This window comes from Dermacentor albipictus, chromosome 1, assembly GCF_038994185.2.
Source record: "Dermacentor albipictus isolate Rhodes 1998 colony chromosome 1, USDA_Dalb.pri_finalv2, whole genome shotgun sequence".
In the NCBI taxonomy this organism is placed as follows: Eukaryota; Metazoa; Arthropoda; class Arachnida; order Ixodida; family Ixodidae; genus Dermacentor; species Dermacentor albipictus.
In genome coordinates, this window is record NC_091821.1 from 413,920,517 (window position 1) to 413,942,331 (window position 21,815).

A 21,815-nucleotide genomic window follows, 5' to 3' on the forward strand; every position below is an offset into this window, starting at 1 on the left:
CAACATGAGCTTAATACTAGTTCCTGATTGAAATGACCGCAAAGTAGGTAAATGTTTATGACTCCACAAGTTCTGCAATGTCTAGCCAAACGTAACCAAGTCCATTCAAGCTTAACCAAGTGCCCAGACCTGTGTTGTATATGCTGGCAATCAGCAGCATTCCTTGTGTCTTGTTGGTGACAGACTCGGCAGCATCAGGAGGTTCTGAGGGCATCTCCTTAATGAGAAACTCAATGGGCTCGTCTTCCTGTTCTAGGGAGTTGAGGCTTCCACAGTCATCCTGGGAAATATAAGAGCACAGTCCTTAAGGAAAAAAAGAAGTATGCAAGAAGAAAAGAAAGAGCAGATAAGTGCCACTGCCAAATGAATAATGTGGGACAAATGGAAACCATACAATTACACTCAAAGGCACTTATAACAATATTCAAGAGCCAAAAATGTCCACTGTTATAACAAATAATTGTTATAACTTGGTTGCATGAAAACTGCAGAGAGGACAAACATCGAAACATTTTAATTAGAAAGAAGTACAGCCAAACCCACTTACAGCTTGAAGTAAAGCACAAGACAGCACGTAGGACAACAGAAGGCGACAAAGACACAGTGCTACTAACAACTGAATCTCTCTTGCACATGGTTAATGCACTTATACCATAGTACAACAGGACTAAATGAGCCACTGTCACAACATAGACTACCTTTTGGCATAATAATCCACCACAGACCGCTATCGCATAGGTACAGGATTTATTTTTTCAACAAAGAAACAGATGGGCAACTCACAGAATTATTGCTTCTAATCATTTAGAGCAGCTCAATAATCTCCCCAGTCACTTGATCCGTGTTTCTGGTTATCACTTTTGATCTGCCAAACAACAGTTCACAGCCACAGCGCAAATGGTGTACAGCTAGATGACTAGTCTTTGCCAGATTGCCAACATTGTTAGAATGCTCCCATATGCACTGGTTCCTGCCTTGCACCTCTCTTAAGTGACCTCATTTTCACTCATTAAAATAGGGTTCTGTGCGTTCGCTTGGAAGGATCAGTGGTTGCAAGAGTTCTTAGGTATGTGGATCAGTAATTTGTGTTTTTACAATGTGACAATGAATGCTTGGCTTCCGCCATGAATGCAGTTTGGTTTTTTGTGAGTGCCTCTAACCTCTTTTGTTGTGTGAAGAACCTGTTTACGGATCCATTCGGTTTTTGGATCGTGACCTTCGTTTCTTAAACAGTCATGTTTGTTGTTGCTATGGGCCTCGAGGAAAGAAGGACATTCTACCATTCTCTTCAGCGCATTCTAAATTAGTTAAGCGGGCCATCATTATCCTTTGTTTTAAGAACTCTCTTCTTAAATCCTGCCATCACCTTGTATGCAGAAACTTTGAAAACCAAGTTTTGTGCCTAAGCACAGCTGGCTACCCCTTGCAACTGGTGACAGCTGTGGCTGGCAGCATGTTAAGGAAACGCGATGGCTGTCCGAATTCCACTGCTTAACCAAGCAGAGGCAGGAAAGTGGCTGTCATGCAGTACTTGCACCAAGCTAGCCATAATCTGAAAAAATTTGGGAAATGTGTCGGTGTTGACGTCGCTTTTACAGCCCCTTTAAAACTGTCCAGTTTACGCGTGAAAGTAGACAATACTACATCAAAGCGGCATGGTTACAATAAAAAAAAAAAGAGAACAGTTTGTTTCATGCATGGAAGGAATGGTTATATATTTATTAATTTATTTATGCAATACTGTCAATCCCGTCAGGGATCGTAACAGAAAGGGCATTCAAAAAGTACATTGACATACAAACATGACAATGTAAAACGGTTTAGAAATACACATTAATACATGGAATAAACTTATACATCAGCAGGAGTAAGAAATATATAATGAGGTTCATGCTGCAGGATTTGGGTTGGACAGAATAATTGTGCCACAAAATGCAAAACAAAGGTAGTAACAAAGTGATACTGACAATAAGCAAAAATAATTACTGAGATGTAAGCAGATCGTTTTCAACAAGTGTGATAAAGGCAGTTAGTGATGAACTATTAACAGAGCTTACGTTCAAAGCATTCCAATCGCGTATAGTCTGTGGAAAGAAAGAATACCTGAAAGTGTCAGTACGGAATGAATACTCGTTTAGTGTGTGTGGGGGGTTATGACGTGTTTTCCTCGTTTGAGATTTCGTTATGTATCATGAGGTATCCATATTTAATTGATTGTTTATGAGTTGGTAAATGGTTTTAAGGCGTGCTAGTTTTGCTCTTACTGAAGTACTATAGCACCAAACAGACGACACAAGAAGAAGAGATACGGACGAGCGCTTACTAACAACTGATGCTTTAATAACGGAAACACACAATATATATACACAAATTTGGCGGCGCAACTCGCGCATTGTCAAAACATCACATGGTAACTAGGCAAAAGGCGATAGAACGATTATGAAGGTGATGTTCGTGAAGGTGACACGTGGTGTACAGGGCCAAATTACTATAAATGATAATGGTTGCGCGATACACAAACACCGCCGTACGGGAGTACCCCATAAAAAAACTAAAAGATCAGGAATCTTCACCAGGCGCGGGTGGCGCAGCAACATGCTCAGATTTAACTATGGGCTTCTGAAAATGACATAAGCGCTCGTCCTTGTCTCTTCTTCTTGTGTCGTCTGTTTGGCGCTATAGTACTTCAGTAATATGCACCAACTAGCCCAACAAAAAGTTCTGCTAGTTTTGCTCTGTTTTGAAGGGTTAGCATCCCGGCTTGTTTGAGTAGTTCTGTCGGTGAGCCTGTTAGCCAATGTGCGTTAAAAACGTATCTGAGCGTCTTTCTCTGAACGCCTTCAAGTTTTTTAATCAGCTTGTAAGTGAAAGGAAACCAATTGACATTTGTATACTCTAGTACCGGTCTCACAAATGCTGTCTGACAATTCCTTTATCCTGCAGGAATGAATACATTGAACCGATGGGAAGACGTCTCAATGATAGCTTACGAGAGCATTCTAACAATGCTGGCAATCTGGCAAAGACTGGTCACCCAGCTGCACACTGCTTGCGCTGTGGCTGTAAACCGTTGTTTGACAAAAACATGGATCAAGTGGCTGGGGGGATTATTGAAGCGCTTGAAATGATTAGAAGCAATAATTCCGTAAGCTGCTCATCAGTCCCTCTGAAAAAAAAAAAAAAAGAGAGAGAGAGAGAGAGAGAGGAAAGAAATCCTGTTCCTATCGTGGTAGCGGCTTGCAGTGTATGATTGTGCCGAAAAGTAATTTGTGTTGTGACAGTGGCTCTTTTCTTCCTGTTGTACTATGGTTTATATGTACTAACCATGTGCAATAAAGATTCAGTTGTTAGTAGCACTGTTTTCATCCCCTTCTGTTGTCCTATGTGCTCCCTTGCGCTTTACCTCAAGTTATGCAGCAACAACTAGCTCACCAGTCTATTCTTCTGAACCACTTACCGCATTGCTGGTTTTAACAATACTCAGATATAACAATGAGTGGCCACACAATAGTTAAATATTGTGTGGGTTCTGTGGTAATATAAGCATCTTACTACAATGCTCTCATGCCATATTATTGGCTTTACCAACTAAAACTGGCTAATGGATGTCTGCACTGGAAAAAAAAAAAAATGTTGAGCTGCTGCACCCACCTATGTGCTGCACGTGATGCACAGCTACTCACAGCCTTGTGTCCCTCTCTCCCATTTCCCTTCCACCCCTCCAAAACATAAGTCAACAGCGTCGACATCGGGGAAGTGCAAAGGAGATGGGAGAGAAGTGCACAAGGGTGCGATTGCGAGGGAGGCATTACGTGCAGGGTGCACGGTACAAAGGCGGGTGCAGCAAACGTGCGCAGTGGGTCACATTTATTTTTTTAAAGATCTTGCATTTGTTGCATTTGCACATGCACCAGGCAGCTACATTTAATTGTTATAACCACTAATGTGGCAAGAGAGCATTGTAGTAAGCAGTTTATTTTACCATGTAACACACACAAACGCTCATGGTATCGCGGCTGCTCATTGTTATACAGTAGACTTCCGTTAATTTGTTTTGGTCAGTTCGATCCCAACCGAAGGTCCCAGCCCGTGCACTTCTACAGGCCCAAACATTTGTTATTTCAATAAAAAAATTGGCCTTTAGAAAATAATCTAAACTTTGACCAGAACAGCATGCATGTGCCAGACCCCTAGGAGGATCCCAATAGACGCTGCCACTAAAAGCAACGTCTGTCTCGACGAAGCTTAGCTGACAGTGAATGTGTTGAATCATGTAATCTCCTGTTGAAAATGCCTATCTTCGGCCTGCGATAGGATATTTTATTTATTATTTATGAGATACTGCCAGCTGCCTTTTGGAAGCTATGGAAGGAGTGGGTACGTCGGTTTTGTAAAGAAGAATAAACTATACACTACAATCATTCAAGTAGACAAAATTAATAATGACAGTAGCATTGCATAAATATAATGAGAAAGCAGATGTGACTAAACAACAACTGGAGGTGAGAACCAAGAAAAATTACACAATCGTTAGTACTGCACAGAGCTTGCACATTCCCAAAATGGTAGTTTTTCTGACAGTACTACAGGCACAAGAGCACCGAAAACAATAATGGTAGCACACAATTTCTGAGTACAGTATTTACATGATTCTAACATGCACTTTTAGTTCTTCTTCAAGAAAACTGGACTGGAAATTGCCTGCACTTTGCTATCGGATACGAAACCAAAACTGCCTTTGTAACGTTCATTACTTTACCGCATAACACAAGTGCACTGCGGCGAAGCTGACTTTAGGAAACCGGCCACCATTATGTTATACACATATTCAAACCTTGCCCATTTGCTGGCTAAACAATCAGGTGCACGTTAGATTTGTACTTTGTTAAGGAGCTTTAATGACCTTTCTGCATAGTTTTCTACTTTGGAAATGGAGAAAACGGGTTTGCGTTTGATTTGTAGGCACGTTGGACTCGAGCAAATGCTGCCAAATGAATTTGTGGTGCGTGTTGGGTTTTTTTCTGCACCTTGTTGAATTCAACACGCTGGATAATTTGATCAATTTCGTCGGTCCTGCCCGGGTCACATTAATGGCAGTTGACTGTATACGATATGTGTCAAAACAACCATCTGATTATGAGGTACACCGTAGTGGAGTACTCTGGATTAATTTTGAACACCTGGGATTCTTTAATGTGCACATAAATTTAAGTACATGAACCCACAATCGATCCCGCAACCTTGAGCTCACCACTGCAATGACATAGCCATTGGGCCACTGCGCTTGGGTCATTTATATACTTATTAATTATTAAGCACTGCAGACATGGTCAAAATGCAGTATGTAATAAATCAAAAGTAACACACTATGTTCCTCGGGAATAAAACGTGATGAAAATCAACTTACCCCACTCCCCGCGGACTTGGCTCCACTGAAGGAATCTGCACCAGCAATTAACACCACAGAGATCAATGCCTTGGCACACAAACTATGCGCACATGTCTACAAGAGATTCTTAGGCAGCTGGCTTCAAGTCATGATTCATTTGCTTGAAAATGTTGTGAACCCACGGAAAATGACAGGTGCATCTTGAAATACTCATGCAAACAGATTTAGCACAGGTAATGCCATTACACCCAGTTCACTGTCAAAAGCAAAGAAGTCTTGTAGCTGCGGTCACATATCTGACCCCTTTAGACAGACAAAATTATCAGTTACGGTCAGATGTTGAAAAGCACTTAACACTCATGTTTGCTTGCATGTGCTGGCATTTTTCTTTTGTGTTTGTTGCAGCCCCTTTTGGAAGTCTTTTCAACTATCAATAGTTGCACTTCACAGTGTCTGTGTATGAGAGCAGCATTTTTTTTTTTCAGCAGCACACTTTAATTACCTTGCTTGTAGTTCTGATGGCGTGAAGCGCCAAAATGATGGAAATGTTTTCTCCAGATGCATTTTATGGAAGGAATGCATATGTTTAAAAGACTCTGAAGATGATTTTATTGCCAAGGAGAAATATAGTTTGCCTTTGATTAGCAAGCATCCTTGAATGAGAGCATCTGAAGGGACACTAAAGAGAAAAATAAGTTGAGTCGTATTAGTAAGTTAACTAGGGATGGGCAAATACTGCAAGTTTCGAATATGTACTGCACACTACTAACTATCCGTATTTGAAGAGGAACTACTATTTTAGAATATTTGAAACGAACCAAATATCTCCCAAAAACCGCATGCTGAAGTCTAGTTTTTTCATCTGCTAGGCAGAGTATCACAAATGATCAAAAGAGCGATGACAAACTTTTTGAAGCAACGCAGACAGAAAATAGAGAATGCAATCTTCGTTTTCAGCTTTGCACTGGAAGCCTACATGGCAACCTGCGATTTTCGCATGTAGTGTGCCATTTATTGTTTTTGGCAGTCTAGTCATGCATAGCAGTTTTATCTTTTAAGCTGTAACATGTGATGTCACCCTTGGAGTGGGCCCTTCTACATGTGTCTAGGGCACACTAGTCCTTCAGCAACTTTTTTCTTTTCTTTCTTTATTCCACAACTTCTCATCTTTTTCCGACAGTGGTTAGTTTAGCATTTTTGAAAAGCTACCTAGCTCTACAGCAGACATTCTTTCATGGAAAGCTTGTTTGCAACTGGACTCTAAATTTGTTGAGAGGCTATTCGTGCAGTTTTTTTTTTATATCACAATTAGTGACCTTGTGTTTAAGCTGATCCTTTGTTCCAGACAGTTTGCCGTCTTCTTTTGCGCTAGTCAGTGCAGGTGTTCTACCTAATCATACCGAAATGAACATTCCTGCTGTAAATATGTGACATTTAGGTATTCAGTACTTACTATCCGTATTTGGTTCGTACTCAAGAAAGTTGACATTTGAACCACCTTTGAAATTACCCTTCCAGTGCAATATCACAAAAAGCCACTCTTACTGTGAGAGGTGGTTTGGTCAGCCAGCAAAGATGCAAAAATGAAAGACTGGTGGGGCCGCTGCGCTTAAGTTTCTGCACCGACTCATTGTGACGTCATGGATTTCGACAGCGTCTTCCCAAGCTTAGTTAATTTTTGATCGTTAAAGGTGGGCTATAAGTGCATTCTAAAAGAGGCAAAGACTGAACTTAGCAAATTATGAGAATTTTCACTGAGCCACAATGGCTCAAATATGAGAAAGTTTGTGACTCTGCACTGACGTACCCACACTGGCATTTCGGCACAAAAATCAAGACACAAAACTTTGACCTTCATTTTGCCATGTAAAATATTCAACCTATTACCTAGATGAAGCAGGTAATTTACCACAATATTAACGAAAATAAAGCTTTAAAAGAATCAGTTCAAACTGATTTAGTGATTTTCTTTAGTGTCTCTTGAAGAAGAAAGTGACAATAAGGACCCTAGAGAGAACGGTTCCTGTGGCGATCATGTACAGGGTGATGACGACTGGAGAGACTGTGAACTGGACAACAGCCTCGGGAATAAAGGAAACTTTCTGAAATAAGTCTCTTACTACGCGTTTATTCGTACTAGTACCATTTTTGTATGGCTTCCAAAATGTGTGACAGTTCCTCAAGGGAATGAATGAAAAGTGGTAAATGCTCATGACAGCAAAGGCTTAAAGATTCTCTCATTCAGATCTTTTAGCCAAGCCTCCAGAGGCATTTATCCCTGGGTGCTGAACTTTTGCTCAACATGTGCAGCCTGTATACAGTAGTTTTCTGCGGATAACCCCACCCCCAATTACAACATAAGAGAGAGAGAGAGAAAAAAAAAAATGCGTATAACTTGTGGTACTGACTGCTTATAACACTCGGATCTTTTAAAAACAGTGTCAATTCGAGGACGCACAACTTGTTCACATCATATCTTCAAACAGTGTTTCCCACCCTTTCGACGACGCGGATAATGTTAAGCTTCAGCAGTGCTGCGGAAGACTGCTGTCCAGCGCACCTCATTGTGAGCCGATGATGATTATTATTTATTGGCTTCCACTTTAAAACAGGGAGGTGAAAAATTGTCACTTAGCCTGCTTGAGCTAACCAGTTCTAGTTCGCCAATGCGACATACATCATTTGCTAACTACTAACACAGCCAAAATGAAAAATGGTCACCTGAAAAGAGGAGAATGGGTGAAATGAAAGCAGGCAGAAGGGAGCTTTAACAGTGGGGGTGGATCTCCAGAGGGCAGGGTTCCCTAGGAGGTAATGAATCTTTAAATGGCGAAGAATTTAGCCTGGAGGATTGGTTTCTTGGCAGTGCGCTCTTTACTGCCATGAAATTAGACCTCCAGGAGAAATCCGTGTACAACACGCACTCCGACTTTACGGTTCAAGTTTTTGAATTTTTGTTGCGGCTTAAACGTGCAAACGTACGGTACACAAACTGTAGGCTGTTGCTACATCTCTGCAGCAAGAAGTGTTCCATGAGTGCCCTTTACCTTCTTCATCCGACTTGGAGCCGAAATCCTTCAGGAGGTCGAGCTCAGCTAACAACTTGATGTAGCCCTCGGACTTCATGAAGCTTGGAAAATGTTGCTCCTCCTGCATGATCTGAGCTACCTGTAATGATAGATAGAGATCCTGCATTAAAAAAAATTGCAACCTTAAAGAAAAAAAAAAGAGATCTAGTTCATGAGTGCACAGCCTGTGGATGTGTGCTCAACCTGGAGATGTGGTTCCTTTTAGGTATTTAAACTTTAAGGGGCAGGAAAGTGAAACGCCAAATTTGGATAGACTGATAAGGTATCCTTTCAAAACTCTTATTTTCAATAATTTTATGGTAAGAGGTTGATTACTAGAAGAGAAAATGAAAGTCAAACTTCCATTTTCCCTTTATCGCTGCAATGACTTGGTGCATTAAACGAGTCAAACATTCTTTTGTGTTCGGGCTGTTGAGCTTCTGGAACTCTAAGTTCAGTCTTTGACTTCATTAGAATGCAATAGAGTCCACCTTTATCAATAAAAAATTAACTAAGCCTAAGTATGCCACATCCAAATAAAAATGAGAATGCAGTGGAACTTGTAGACTATCAGAACATCACGAAGATCTTCTAAAACAAACAGACAGAATGACATTATAGGTTTGTGAATTCATATGGCATTGTAGGAACCCACATGAATAGCTTTAAGAATAACAAAAGGCATGCCTAGCATGTTAGTGACATGCTCTATACGGTCACTTGTGATATCCCCATGTTTCAATTATAGAAGGTTTGTGTTTCAAAACACTACCCAAAAGCAGGTCTATGCTTACGGTGCCTGTATGAATATAACAAATGTCCCTTCACAAACTTGTGAAAACAAGCTGTAATAGTACTTGTTTTGCATACTGATGTGCCATGCATACCTTCTGCTGGATGTCGTCGAACCAGAACTCGTCTGGCGTCTCAACACGAAGCTTGCGAAGCAGCTTCTTAGCCAGCGCTTCATCAATGTTGATCCTTGATGTCGCCTGAATGTAGACACAATGCATAAGTTAGATGACAGCAATTTCTAGAGAAAGAGTTCAACAAACCTCAGTGGGACACATGGAAGCAGTAAAATGACACCAAGTCCAATATTGCTTGACGACATTAATGTCTAAAGACGTACAGGCAGAGTGAAAGTTTAAAGGTCATTGGATTTGAGAAAAAGCTGAATATTTCTGGAGCGAGGGCACACAACTTGGATATCAAATGTGACAAGTTTACTAGAGCACACAACCAACGTAGTGTTGCTCAGTCTCAGGCTCCAAGCTAAATGTGTGCTGACATTCAACTTTCTCGTGGAACCTGCATTCCATAAACTTCAAAACCTGTTTGCACATAGACGACAGTGAGAAGGTAATTAGAACACTTTTATAGATGTTCATTGTAACAACACTGTAAACATGTGTCTTAGTGTGCCCCTTTTATTAGGTGCATTAAGTTCAGTGGCGAATGGGTCCTGCTCATAACATCTAGCAGTGTGAGAGAAAAATACTTGCAGCAGAACTCATCTTCAAATAACATCTAGACAAGAGGAGTGCTCCCTGTGTGCCACGGGACTGCAGCAACGAATTGTGACACTAGTTGTCCATTTTCGTGCTCACTTTTTTGGCTTTTACTTTTGCATGGAGAAATACAGCACTGTAACTACAAGAATCTTCTCTCTCGTTTACGGGGCAACATAGATGGAAAACTGCACCCAATTTTCCTTCCGATTTGGATGACAACACTCCAAAAAAGTGCAGTCTCCTCAAGTTGTGCTGCATATTTCTTTTAAGCATTTTGCTACGAGATAAGGAAGACTTAAGATAGTGCGTAAAAAAAATTTTGCAAACTAGAAAGTTTGAGCAACTGTTGAACTGTTGCATTTCATTGCAGCATCCCCCCTTAACTTTCCGATATTAAAAGCTTCAGCTTATACAAACTTTTTCTCCATCCCAAGAGATTCATGTAACTAAATTCTACTGTATCTATATGGTGTACGTATACATGTACCTTGCAAGGGAATTTTGCTGTTGTGCTCTTGACCTGCCATCAACAAGTTTTAGCCCATGCACTAATACATTAAACTTCATACTTCGTCTCTCATTCATGTTTCAGGTGGACTAAAAAGTACAAGGTGCACTGGCTAATGTACAAAAAGCAAGCAAAACTCATTCTTACTGTTTCGGAGATGTACGTGTCGTAAATGTTAGCTGCAGCTTCCCTCAGAGATTCAAGATTTGTGTTTCGGTCTTCAGTATGGGCTTGGCTTAGTAGCTGTTCCGCTGACACTTTGAAGCCCTTGTAAAAGAAAACAAAAAAAGATGTCTTTGCAGTAATGGCCACCAGAATATGTTTTATTTATGCCAAGCCCAGCATCAAAAGTGAGAAAGTATGAGTTGCAGGCAGGACTTACCTCAGCGTGAAGATAAAATGAGATGTATTTTTGCGCTCCAATACTGGTCATGTACTCTGCAGAAAAAAAAGAGCACTGTATACTTTATTTCTACTAATACAAAGTGGCCAGTGCTCAGGATTTACTTTCATGACTGCAAATTCATAATCGGCGAACCAGAAAGTCTTCGACCCTATTTTTAGCCAAATTACAGCTGTAGATGATGCAAAGTCAACATATCCATTCCCAGCGACGAACCTTTCTCGGACCGGCCTGGCCTCATCTGCCAGTAGCTCAGCGACACGGCGCTGATGTGCTACAATCAGAACTGCCGACAAGCTCTGATCTTTTCACTGGGAGAGTCTGGACCACCCACTACACAGTCTGGACCTCGCCCCTAATGATTTCCTCGTTTTCGGTCCGCTGAAGAAGTTCCTGGCAGGAGAGTGATTCACGTGCAACGATGAAGCTGAGACAACAGTCTGACGGTGGTTCCACAGTCAGCCGGACGAATTCTACCACAGGGGCATCTCAAATTTAGTGCTGTGATGGAAAAATGTCTGAACTGGTGTGGGGACTATGTAGAAGAATAGTGTAAGGTGCGTAGAATAGTACATATATTTGTAATCGTCTGTATGTACCTTATCTTGGCCAATAAAAAACAGGGGCAAAGACTTTTTGATTTGCGCTCGTATTTGAGATGATCAAAGCATCAGCTGCAAATACCACAGTTAAAACACACTTTAATACAATAAATTTTATCATGACAATTCTACAGTTGCAAATTTACTTCCAGAGAGGTAAAGAAGAAAAGAAGACAAACAATGTGGTGTGTATGACGCCTTTAGCAACTTGTAAATAATAAAAAAAGTGGCTTCTTTGCATTTCCATGCTGTATGTGTCCTTCATGTTCACAAAAAAAGAGTACTACTACAATATTCCATGCAGGTGAATGGTGGTATAATCTGCAGCGCAGGCTGCCTTTGCACTCTGATAAAAAAGTCCAGGAAGACTAGAATAATACTGCGCCCCTGATGCCAGCAGTGGCAGGGTGGTGGTAGCAACAAACCTCTGAGATGCCATGCTTTTAAAGGAGGTGTATACAGGGACGTGCATATTCCACTTAAAGGGCCCCTCAAAGGGTCTGGGCATTTTGAGCCGCCAAAGAGCAAGTATACAATGCGTGCTGACGATCGTGTCCGCAAAGTATTACATCTCTTTGCGCCACAGAAACGGCTTAAATTTCAAACCAAATGTTGTTTGCCCTTCCCCTCGCAGGTGCTGCACACCCAGCTGGATAATCAACGTCAATCACACAAGTGTGCCTACATAAATGGCAGTGCTGGGACGTCACTCACAGTGACATGTGACTTCAATAATCATTCAAGGAAACATCAGTTACCGTATTTACTTGCATAATGATCACACTTGCGTAATGATCACACCCCGAACTTGCCGCAGCGATATGTCATGTGCCAAGTCTAGCTAATGATGATTGCGCTTGCCATCTGTCAAATGCTGTTGAATGCTACACAAACGACTATTCAAGGCATACCAAGTGGTCTCCATAAACCAAAAAGATTCTTAAGCAGATGCCCCATTTCATTCCTTTCATCACTTTCCGCACTTCCATGAAAAAAGAAAAGCTGCAACAAAACTTGCCTTGGCTTTATAATGGTTGTCGTGAACAACAACAACAAAAAGACGCCTTTTGATTTCTCTCGTCTGCACTCGTGGGCACGCAACAAATTGCGAGCAGCAATGATAGTAGCCACACTGATACATTATAAGGGTACCCTGTTCATAAGCCAATGCTTGTAACACAGCTAAGATATTCGCCCACCCTTAGCGGAAATGCGCCGTATTAGGATAGTACTGAAGACTAATGCCACAGTTTTCGCAGCATGCCCGTCATGTGATTCTATGTCACTGGCAGCTAAGCGTGCTTACCTCTGTTTCTGTCCACTCAAAGTGGACATGGCTACATTATTGTCACAAGCTTGCCAATATTAATGATATTATTCGTTACTAATATGTAAGAAACTGTTTCACTGCGTGAAATGTACTCATGAGAAGAAAAAAGTTGCGTTCGGTGCGTTCGGCTTGCTCTGCTGGTCGCCATTTTTATTTTGGTGCCCCCAACAAAACAAAACAAGAATGTTGTTGGCACCAACATTTTTTGTTCATGCCAACAAACAGGGAGCTGCCTGTTTGTTGACTTGTCATCCCGCAGCAAATGTGGGATGAAAAAAAAAATGATGTTCTTTTTGCAGAAAATTTAACCCACATAATTATCGCACCCTTGAATTTGCGCCAATTTTTTTTACAAGAAAGTGCAATCATCATGCGAGTAAATACGGTATTTGTTTTATGTGTTGCTTCGATTGACGAATTAACGGTTAGAGAAATAATAAGCATACAAGTCGAATGTCTGAGTGCCTTCGTTTTACTTCGTATCATAGCAAGAGAGATGTACTTCCATTTTGTCTGCTTGTTCTCACGTCGTGCAGTAGCGCGCGCTGAGAGCGAAACTAGTACTATGTCATTTTCTACCGTGTTCTAGCGCTGTGATCATGCTCTTTCCTGCTCTTGCGACTGCTTCAGTGCTTGTGATTGTGGCACCGACTTATACCGCTAACCAGGTGTTCTCATGTAGAGCGTGCAAAATTGTCCGCTGCGTGAAACAAGACAAATGCAACTGCTCGCACGTGAGACCATCACGGGAAGTATGCCACCCAGCAAAAACGTGATAGGGAGAGAAGGAGATAGAAAAAGAAAGCGGCGCCCGTGATGTATTCGTCACACAATCCTCCGGCTCCGGTATGGGAGAAAGCAGAGAAGGAATTTCACTTCTGGAGGCTAGACGGGGCAAGTGGAAAGCGTGTGTATGTTAGTGGTGGCGCTTGCCTCCTGAAACCACGGGTTCGCAGCACTACAAATACTTCTATCTCTGCTATTAATGAACTAATTTGAAAAAATCTTGCGGCAGAACACTCCTTAGAGGGTACTTCTATCATATAACCAGAATTTGCTACGCGGCCTGGTGAGGGGCCGTTTAAAGGCTTAAAAAATGTTGTCGAGCTTCCCACTACACTTGTCTTGCTCAAATTTCACAGAAAAGTCATACTCCACAGTATACCATCATTTAATGTAGTAATTGGCACAGTTAATTGGCAGGTTTTTAAGAAAACGTAAGCAAAGTTGCGTTTAAGGCGACACAAGCTGCTGCCGACAGCTGCAGGAAGCAGCTGTTCAGGGAGGTTTGCCGTATGTTGCTCAAATATGCACGTCCCTGTACGATGGGCAGATGATTGCCAAGAGCCTTTAGAGCTTTAATCTGTCTTACAACAGCCCTCCCTTTCACGGCCTTCCATTTATATAGAAGGTTAGCATCTGACAAACTTATAGATGCTTTCCACATGCTCGATATTCTTGTCTGTAGCATTTATCAAGAATCTGCACACTTATGTCCATGCTGGGTTGCATGGTTTCACTCTACCTGCCAAGATTTTAATATGCACTACGCTGATACTGATGACGCAATCAACATCGACATTCAGCATGCTATGAATGCACTATGTGCTGTTTCCAGCTGTTCAATCCTTTTAACGCTTTCCCTACTATGGGGAAAATAGCCATTTTTTTGTAGGTTAGACTAGATTAATTTTTTCTGAAGAAACTATAGCACTCAGAGTTTTATGCAATACAGAAAAGCAAAGCAGAATGAATCCTCTTTTCAGGCATTTACTAATGAGATTTATGTAATAAAAGAATGTGAATTGCCAAGACAAGATAGTAAAAAAAAAAAATGCTATAAGCTCTTGAAAAAAAAAAAAGTCTCGCTTTTTAATAGCCACTATCCGGGATGAAATGAAAAGTTTCTCTTGAAATGTACTTGCGGTACAAAAATTTACACAGAAGTACCCAGTTGGGCATGCTACACAGCAATGCAGCTCCTCAATGTGAAATGCAGGGAAACCATCGCAAGTCTTGCAGTAAACTCTGGTTTTCGGCTAGGTTTTGCTGTCGTAACCTTTCTTGCAGTTTGGTATGTCTTCATGTTACCTGACTAATGCTGAATGGCTTCACTTGGTGGAGGAGCATGAACTAGCACTTTATCCTCAAGGTCTGGGTTGATTTCCATCATTGTTGCTCTCAGAATCAAACTCGGATGAAAAGGCAGCATCCTCTGACTCAATGCTGCTTAAGCCGTCGACAAAAATCACTTGCAGAAACCACACAATTGCAAGATCTGCGATGTTTCGGAGCACTCATGTTGCTTTTGGAGGCAGCCGTTATTGCTTCCAGCTTTGAAGAGTGCGCACACATCTTTTGAGCCCATTCTAAAATGAACGCGATGTGAGAAAAAAAAAAGGAACTCTCTCTCTCTCTCCATAAAAACAAAAGTTTAGTTCTCCTACTATACGTCATATGATGCAGTGTGTTCGTGAGCACTGTGGAAGGTCTTGAAAACAGCATTCGAAACTATCTTTAGCGGGCTAACAATGCCCAATGGGTGCGGCAGCGACAGAGCTAAGTGTATACAGGCACGTCATGTCCGGACGACGCAATCGGTCAAATGCCAGTCTTAAAAAACTCAGAAGACAAAGGTTTCATTTAGATGATAAGCCTTTGTTTACTATAATTTGATATATATATACTACTCCCATTGCGATAGTAACATTGCTGTTTAAACACCAACGCAAATACTTCTGGCAGACAGGCTATTACGAAAATTCCAAGAAGTGGGCTTCTCCCAACATCTTTTCTTATTGCAGGAAAGCCAGATGCAAATGAATTTGCAACATCCAGACATTTGAAACTGCACTGAGGTTTGTATATGCAGCACGTGATCTACAAAAAATGTAAACAAGTTGGGGCAGAAAGCCACTCATGACCTGCAACTGGACTTACCCATGAAATATGATAATGCAATGTTGTTTGCCAGAACAACATCAAATGGCAGTTGGAATAACTCAACTCCTGGAGCCGTCAGCTTCTTCCAGTCAATTTGCTAAGCAGAAATGAAAGAAGACACCAGCCTTTATCATGCAGATTAAACTTTTTCTGATAAATTTTCATAGATAGCCATGCACAGATTCACACAGTGACACTCAGGTTATTGTTATGACAAGGCGCTTTAGTCAAAAGAATGAACAGCTCTGACTGCCAGCTAAACAATTTAACTAAATTGTCCTTACAGGCATGCTTTCTTTTTTAAATACAGATCACAACCTCAAAGTCCCAAGGCTCAGTGCAACAAAGCAGATGAAAAACATGTCAGGTATGCTAAATGACTAACTGCAATTTAGTTTTTTTTTTGTAATCTGTATTCGACAAATGCAAATGCTGAAGAGGATGTAATCAGCCTATATTATGGTTATTTGTTCGCTGAGTAAGTAATGCTACCACTGCAGGAGCTCTCAACAGCACTTGTTAATTCTGGTTATTTATTGGACATTTATGACAAGGCACAACTATGAAAAGAGGTTTCAGGTCAATACTCACGGAAGGTAGACCAGTGGAATCTGTGTCAAGGCTTCCATCATAGAGACGCTGAAGCCTGTTCTCTACAACCTTTTTCACATAATGCAGGCTGTTCAGTTGCTTTTTGATCACAGTATCTGTTCAAATGGCGAAAATTCTGTCAGCAACTGACAAAAGCCATTCTTATCAAAGACTAATGCTGTTATAAGGTATGCTGACACAGGCATGGGTAGATGAAAGTGGCAATCTGAACCCACTTCCTCTTATGTAAGGAATGTTGACATGTGTAAGTAAAAATAAACACGCTCAAAAGCCACCATATTGTATAATTTTTCACACTACTAGCACTCTTGCCAAGAGGGTAACAATAACAAAGCAAAAAAATTATGGGGTTTTACGTTCCAGAACCACTTTCTGAATATGAGGCACGCCGTAATGGCGGACTTCGAAAATTTCGACCACCTGGGGTTCTTTAACGTGCACCTAAATCTAAGTACACGGGTGTTTTTGGCATTTCGCCCCCATTGAAATGTGGCCGCCGCGGCCGAGATTCGATCCAGCAGCCCAACACCACAGCCACTGAGCAACCATGGCAGGTAACAATAACAAAGAGCTAACAGTTATGCTACTCAAAAGAAGGTTTCACAATTAATCAATGGCGTTTAAACACATGGTCCCACTGAAAAACAAAGCCAAATAAGTTCACCAAAGCAACAACACATTCCCAGCACAGTTAATGCAAGCAACCTAAATCACTAATAGTATTTAAGGGAAAAGACGGGGAATGCGGGAGATGGAAATTCAAGACGATGAGCAAAACGTGAACAAGGTGAATGCAGGAGCCAACGTTGCGACAAGTGGACTTGTCTTCTTCAAGGCCTTCAAGGACTTGTCTTCTTCCTTGAAGAAGACAAGTCCACTTGTCGAAACGTTGGCTCCTGCATTCACCTTGTTCACGTTTTGCTCATCGTCCTAATAGTATTTAAGGTGGCACAAAATATGTGCTACAGGAAAGGCTACGCAATGTTAAACTACCTCACAGAAAAGTTTCACTGACACGTAGTTCATTGTCATACCGTTTATAACCTTGTTCGGAAAAAAAAAAAAATGTTCTACAATAAATTTAAAGGGACACTAAAGTGAAAAGTGATTTCTTCTGCATCAGTAAATCACCGTTCTACAACACTAAAAACACCACCCTTACAACGAGAGGACGTTTGGTAAGCGAGAAAAAGCGCAAGAACGAAATACGGGTGGCGACGCCTACTTAAGTTCCCGCACCTGGGGGCTGTGACGTCATGGATTTTGATGGCATCTTCTAGGGCCTACTAATTATATATAGCGGTACAGATTGATTACATTGTGTTCTAAAGGAACCAAATATTAAACATGCCAAGTTTCGGGAACCTTTATTCAGCCAACGCGGCCCAAATGCGAAAACAAACTTTGGAATCCCTGATGTCACGCTGACGTACCGGCACTGGCGTTTCGGCGCGAAATTCAAATACTGATACTTGGACCTTCATTTTCTCATCTAATATTCAAACTATTTTCTTGAAATGACTGCCTGCAGGGTTCTCAAACAATGCTTTATTAGTCTACACTGATTTATTGTTTCCCTTTAGTGTCCCTTTAAACATTACCTCATCACGGAGTTCTGCAGTGGCTGCTGCGGAGCTCCGTAGCGAGGACGGGGAACGGCACCCTTCACCACAATGTTACGCGAAGGACAAGTCAGCAAGACGAGCAACTATTTGCAGGTTATATTTACAACAGCAGTTGCAGCACTGACCAGTTAGATTCAAAGCGCGCGCCCAGTTTGTTCTTCCTCCTTTTTTCTCGAGTGATAGCTCCCACGCGCCTCATTCAAATAATCAAATATCACACACGTGAAGCAATGTTTTATCATGATGACTACTCGCTACTTACCGTCATTACCTCCAGTGTCTTTTGAGCGCTGAACAGCAATTTCCTGGAGGACGATTTCTTTGACGGCTTCTAGCTCACTTATGTTGTCAGTGCACTTCAATACAGTCAGGAACTCATCACTTGTGGGAATGTTGTTAGAGCACTGCATTCAGCAAAAAAAGAGGAAAATGGAAGATCATATTGGGACCTAAATTTCCTGAACTTCTTTTTATTGTTTGGGTATAGAAAATGAAAAGTCGTCTATTGCAGTATACGTTTTTTATTGTTTTTTTATTGTTTTTTATTATTTTTTTTATTGTTTGGGTATAGAAAATGAAAAGTCGTCTATTGCAGTATACGTTTAGTGTCATCATGCCCATCTGTGGGTTGCATCACAAATCTAAGCTACTGTACACCAATCCACAGTTGCTTTGAGTACAGTCCAACTCACTAATAACGATATTCAAGTGCCAAGGAAACCCCACTGCTATAACCATGCTGCAAGAAAAAAGCAGAGGGGATAAACATTTCACATTTTAACTAGACAGACAGAAGTGCAGCCGAACCCATTTAATAGCATTACTGGTTTTAACAATACTCGGATGTAACAATTAGCAGCTGCTGCACTTTAAAGTTTCGTGTTTGCTATGGTACAATAAACCATTTACTGCAATGTTCCAGAGAGGCATTATTGGCTATAACAATTATAACAATTATAACAATTAAATCTGGCTACTGGGTGTTTGCGCTGAAAAACAAAGGTATGTAATGTCTTGAAAAAAAAAAAAAAAAACGTGGACATGCACGCACACAGCTTCGCTACACCTGCCTTTGCGGCGGGCCCCCTACATGGCACGCCGTCGTTCTTCCTTCCAACCCTCAAACATTGGCGAGAGGGTGGAAGGGAGACAGGACAGGAGCATGCAAGGCCGGCAATGAGGCTATGAGTAACAAGTGAGGGTGTGACAAAGCGCCTCGCTTATTTCTTCTTCTCAAGGGTTTTGCCCCCTTTTTCCTTTTGGCGCACAAATCTAGTAGCCGGATTTAATTGTTATAACTGAGCGCAGCATGGGAGCATTGTAGTAATTTGTTTAGTCTACCATAATTAACATGCAAAAGTTGATGCATTGGCTGCTTACTGCTATATCTGATATATTAATAAAACTGGTATAGTTATAATTGGGTTCGACTATACCTGTGTTCAAGTTGCCTAAATGCTTGTTTAAGATTCATCGCCGCCGTAAAGCACTAATCACAGCAATAAATAAGTATAGCACAGGTTGACTTCTTTTAACATATACTGCTGTTATGGTGAAGCTGCATTCTATGTTTGATATTTTAAGTAGGTATTAATAAAAAAAGTGATCCCTAAAGAGGCAACTCCAAGGTAAATGGATGCAAAAGCAATTTTAACGAAAGAAGAGTTACACACCTGTCTAGCAAACACCACAACTAATACCCCTGTTACACAGGTGACCTTAACCGCGGTTATCGCTAAACGCGGTTACACGGCAGGTGAAACTGCGCTTGGGCCGCTAACCACGGTTGACCGCCAACAGAGCTTGGCAACCTCGGTTTAGTGTAACCGACAAATGGCAGACGGCACTTCTCCCGAGTGCAGCGCTGGCACTTCCCAGATATCTTCCAAAAAGCGTATCATTTGGCCTGACACAACAACTGAGGCTTTAATAGGTGTTTGGGAAGATAATCTGGCCGCTCTGCGCTCAAGGAGTCGAAACACGCACCTCTACAGAGATGACGGCTACGCACAAATTTCAAAATTTAAGAACAGCGCAATCAAACTGGACAAGTGCGACACACACAAACGCTGTATGTTTGTGTGCGTCTCACTTTCTTGTCCAATTTGATGGCGCTGCTTGTAAATTATAACTTCAGTATTTTTAACATGTACATTTTTGTGATACTAATTTGTGCAATGTGAAATCACAGTGTACATACATTAACACCTGAAATCACTACTGTTTCTTCCTTTCTTATTCCTTTTTTTTTGTAAATGCAAGCCTATAGTTCCAAAGTGCATTCACATAAGGTTGTACTCCCTTTAACTAGGTAACCAATGTTTGTTAGTTGAAACATTCATTTGTTCATTAAGAATATTTTTTTACCTTTTCGTTCAGTGGACTTAATTTTATTCTATATTTACCCATTGGTGACCCTTAATTCTGACTTTTTATATAGTTGTATGCACACCAGGCATGCTCACAAGTGAGAGCAGGAGCATTGAAAATAAATAACGTAGACGTGCAAAACCTAGTCTTACACATTAAAGCTCTCAAATATGACAACTGTTTTGCTGAAAAATAACATCTTTATACCAATGTAATAAAATGTCTAAGAAAAATTATTCAAAATGAAGCCTGTACGCAAGAGATCATGTGACGAGTCATCAGACCATTAACTGTGATTGGTATAGCCTGTGTAACTCTGGTGGGCTACGGTTCGCGTTAACCACAGTTCAGCGAGTTAACCACGGTTAAGCTGCCCGTGTAACTAGGGTATAATACAGTGAACTTGAAAGATGCACTAACTAGACTAATATGCAGTAAACTTCTGTTAATTTGACTTCGGTTAATTTGATCCTGATCGAAGGTCCCGGCCGATGCCCATGCATTTCTATGGGCCCAAACTTTCATTAATTCGATCCTGAAATTGGCCTGTGCCGGATCATTTGAACTTGACCAGTCCTCACACTTGTTCATGACCCTGATGTTGATGCCAACAGTGCCCCCTTTTGCAGCAGCATCTGCCTTTACTGCTGCTTATTTTTATGCTTTCCCATGAGAACAGCTTAAAAAAGAAAAGAAGGTCACGCATGCTTGTACCCTACAGAGAAAGCATGTCACTTACCATCCAGACAATGCTTTGATTTACATAGTCAGGGTCTGAGACAAGGTCTACTACAGGCAGCAGTACTGTGTTCACAAGAAGCTCCTGGAAGAAAAGTGCAGGTAAGCACTAGCACAGGTAGGAAAGTAAGGTAAGCGTGAATGCCACTTAACAAAGCATACTGCATTTAGTCACACACAACAGACACTCACACAATGAATACTGTTTCCAGATTGGCAACTGAAAATAATAATGCTTTTTTTTTTCACCCTCTATGTCTGAAATAAAAAATCAGAATATTTTACCCGGCCACACAATAATCGCACCCACCAATGCACCAAGCTGCTGTCTGTGTGGCTAAATAATGATTATAATGGCAGACACAACCAGATGCCATTCATTTGTACCTAAAAGCACAATTCTTTATTTATGGGCACATTTTGATCAAACTTGCATCACTCATGTAAATTTACATGCAAGTTTCAAATATGCAATTAATTTTTTATTGGAACAGGAAGTTTCTAAAATATTAGGAAATTTATGCTTCTTGTGTTGGCTAGTTTGGAGGTTAGCTCTTCATGAAATGATGGTTTTTATGAAAGAGACTGGGATATCAAAATAATCTCAAAGGAGCACAGTTTGAAGTGCTGATAGAATGAATGTTCAAGGCTGATTTGGGCAAAAGTTATATGTCCCACTTTTTGAAGTAATAACCTACAGTAACACCCAGGAA

At 41.0% G+C, this 21,815-nt stretch overlaps 1 protein-coding gene across 1 annotated transcript in view; it reads right to left on the reverse strand.

Annotated features, from left to right (window-relative positions):
* Nucleotides 1-21,815, reverse strand: part of LOC135913071 (sorting nexin-13-like) — a 67,213-nt gene that overhangs the window by 30,430 nt on the left and 14,968 nt on the right. The window contains exons 9-18 of the mRNA XM_065445741.2: nucleotides 21,104-21,187; nucleotides 18,257-18,398; nucleotides 16,349-16,464; nucleotides 15,755-15,854; nucleotides 10,862-10,917; nucleotides 10,627-10,746; nucleotides 9,345-9,449; nucleotides 8,437-8,557; nucleotides 5,408-5,442; nucleotides 130-280 (exon numbers count right to left, since the gene is read on the reverse strand). Coding sequence (XP_065301813.1) covers nucleotides 130-280; nucleotides 5,408-5,442; nucleotides 8,437-8,557; nucleotides 9,345-9,449; nucleotides 10,627-10,746; nucleotides 10,862-10,917; nucleotides 15,755-15,854; nucleotides 16,349-16,464; nucleotides 18,257-18,398; nucleotides 21,104-21,187 — 1,030 coding nt within the window. The remainder of the gene's footprint in view (nucleotides 1-129; nucleotides 281-5,407; nucleotides 5,443-8,436; nucleotides 8,558-9,344; nucleotides 9,450-10,626; nucleotides 10,747-10,861; nucleotides 10,918-15,754; nucleotides 15,855-16,348; nucleotides 16,465-18,256; nucleotides 18,399-21,103; nucleotides 21,188-21,815) is intronic.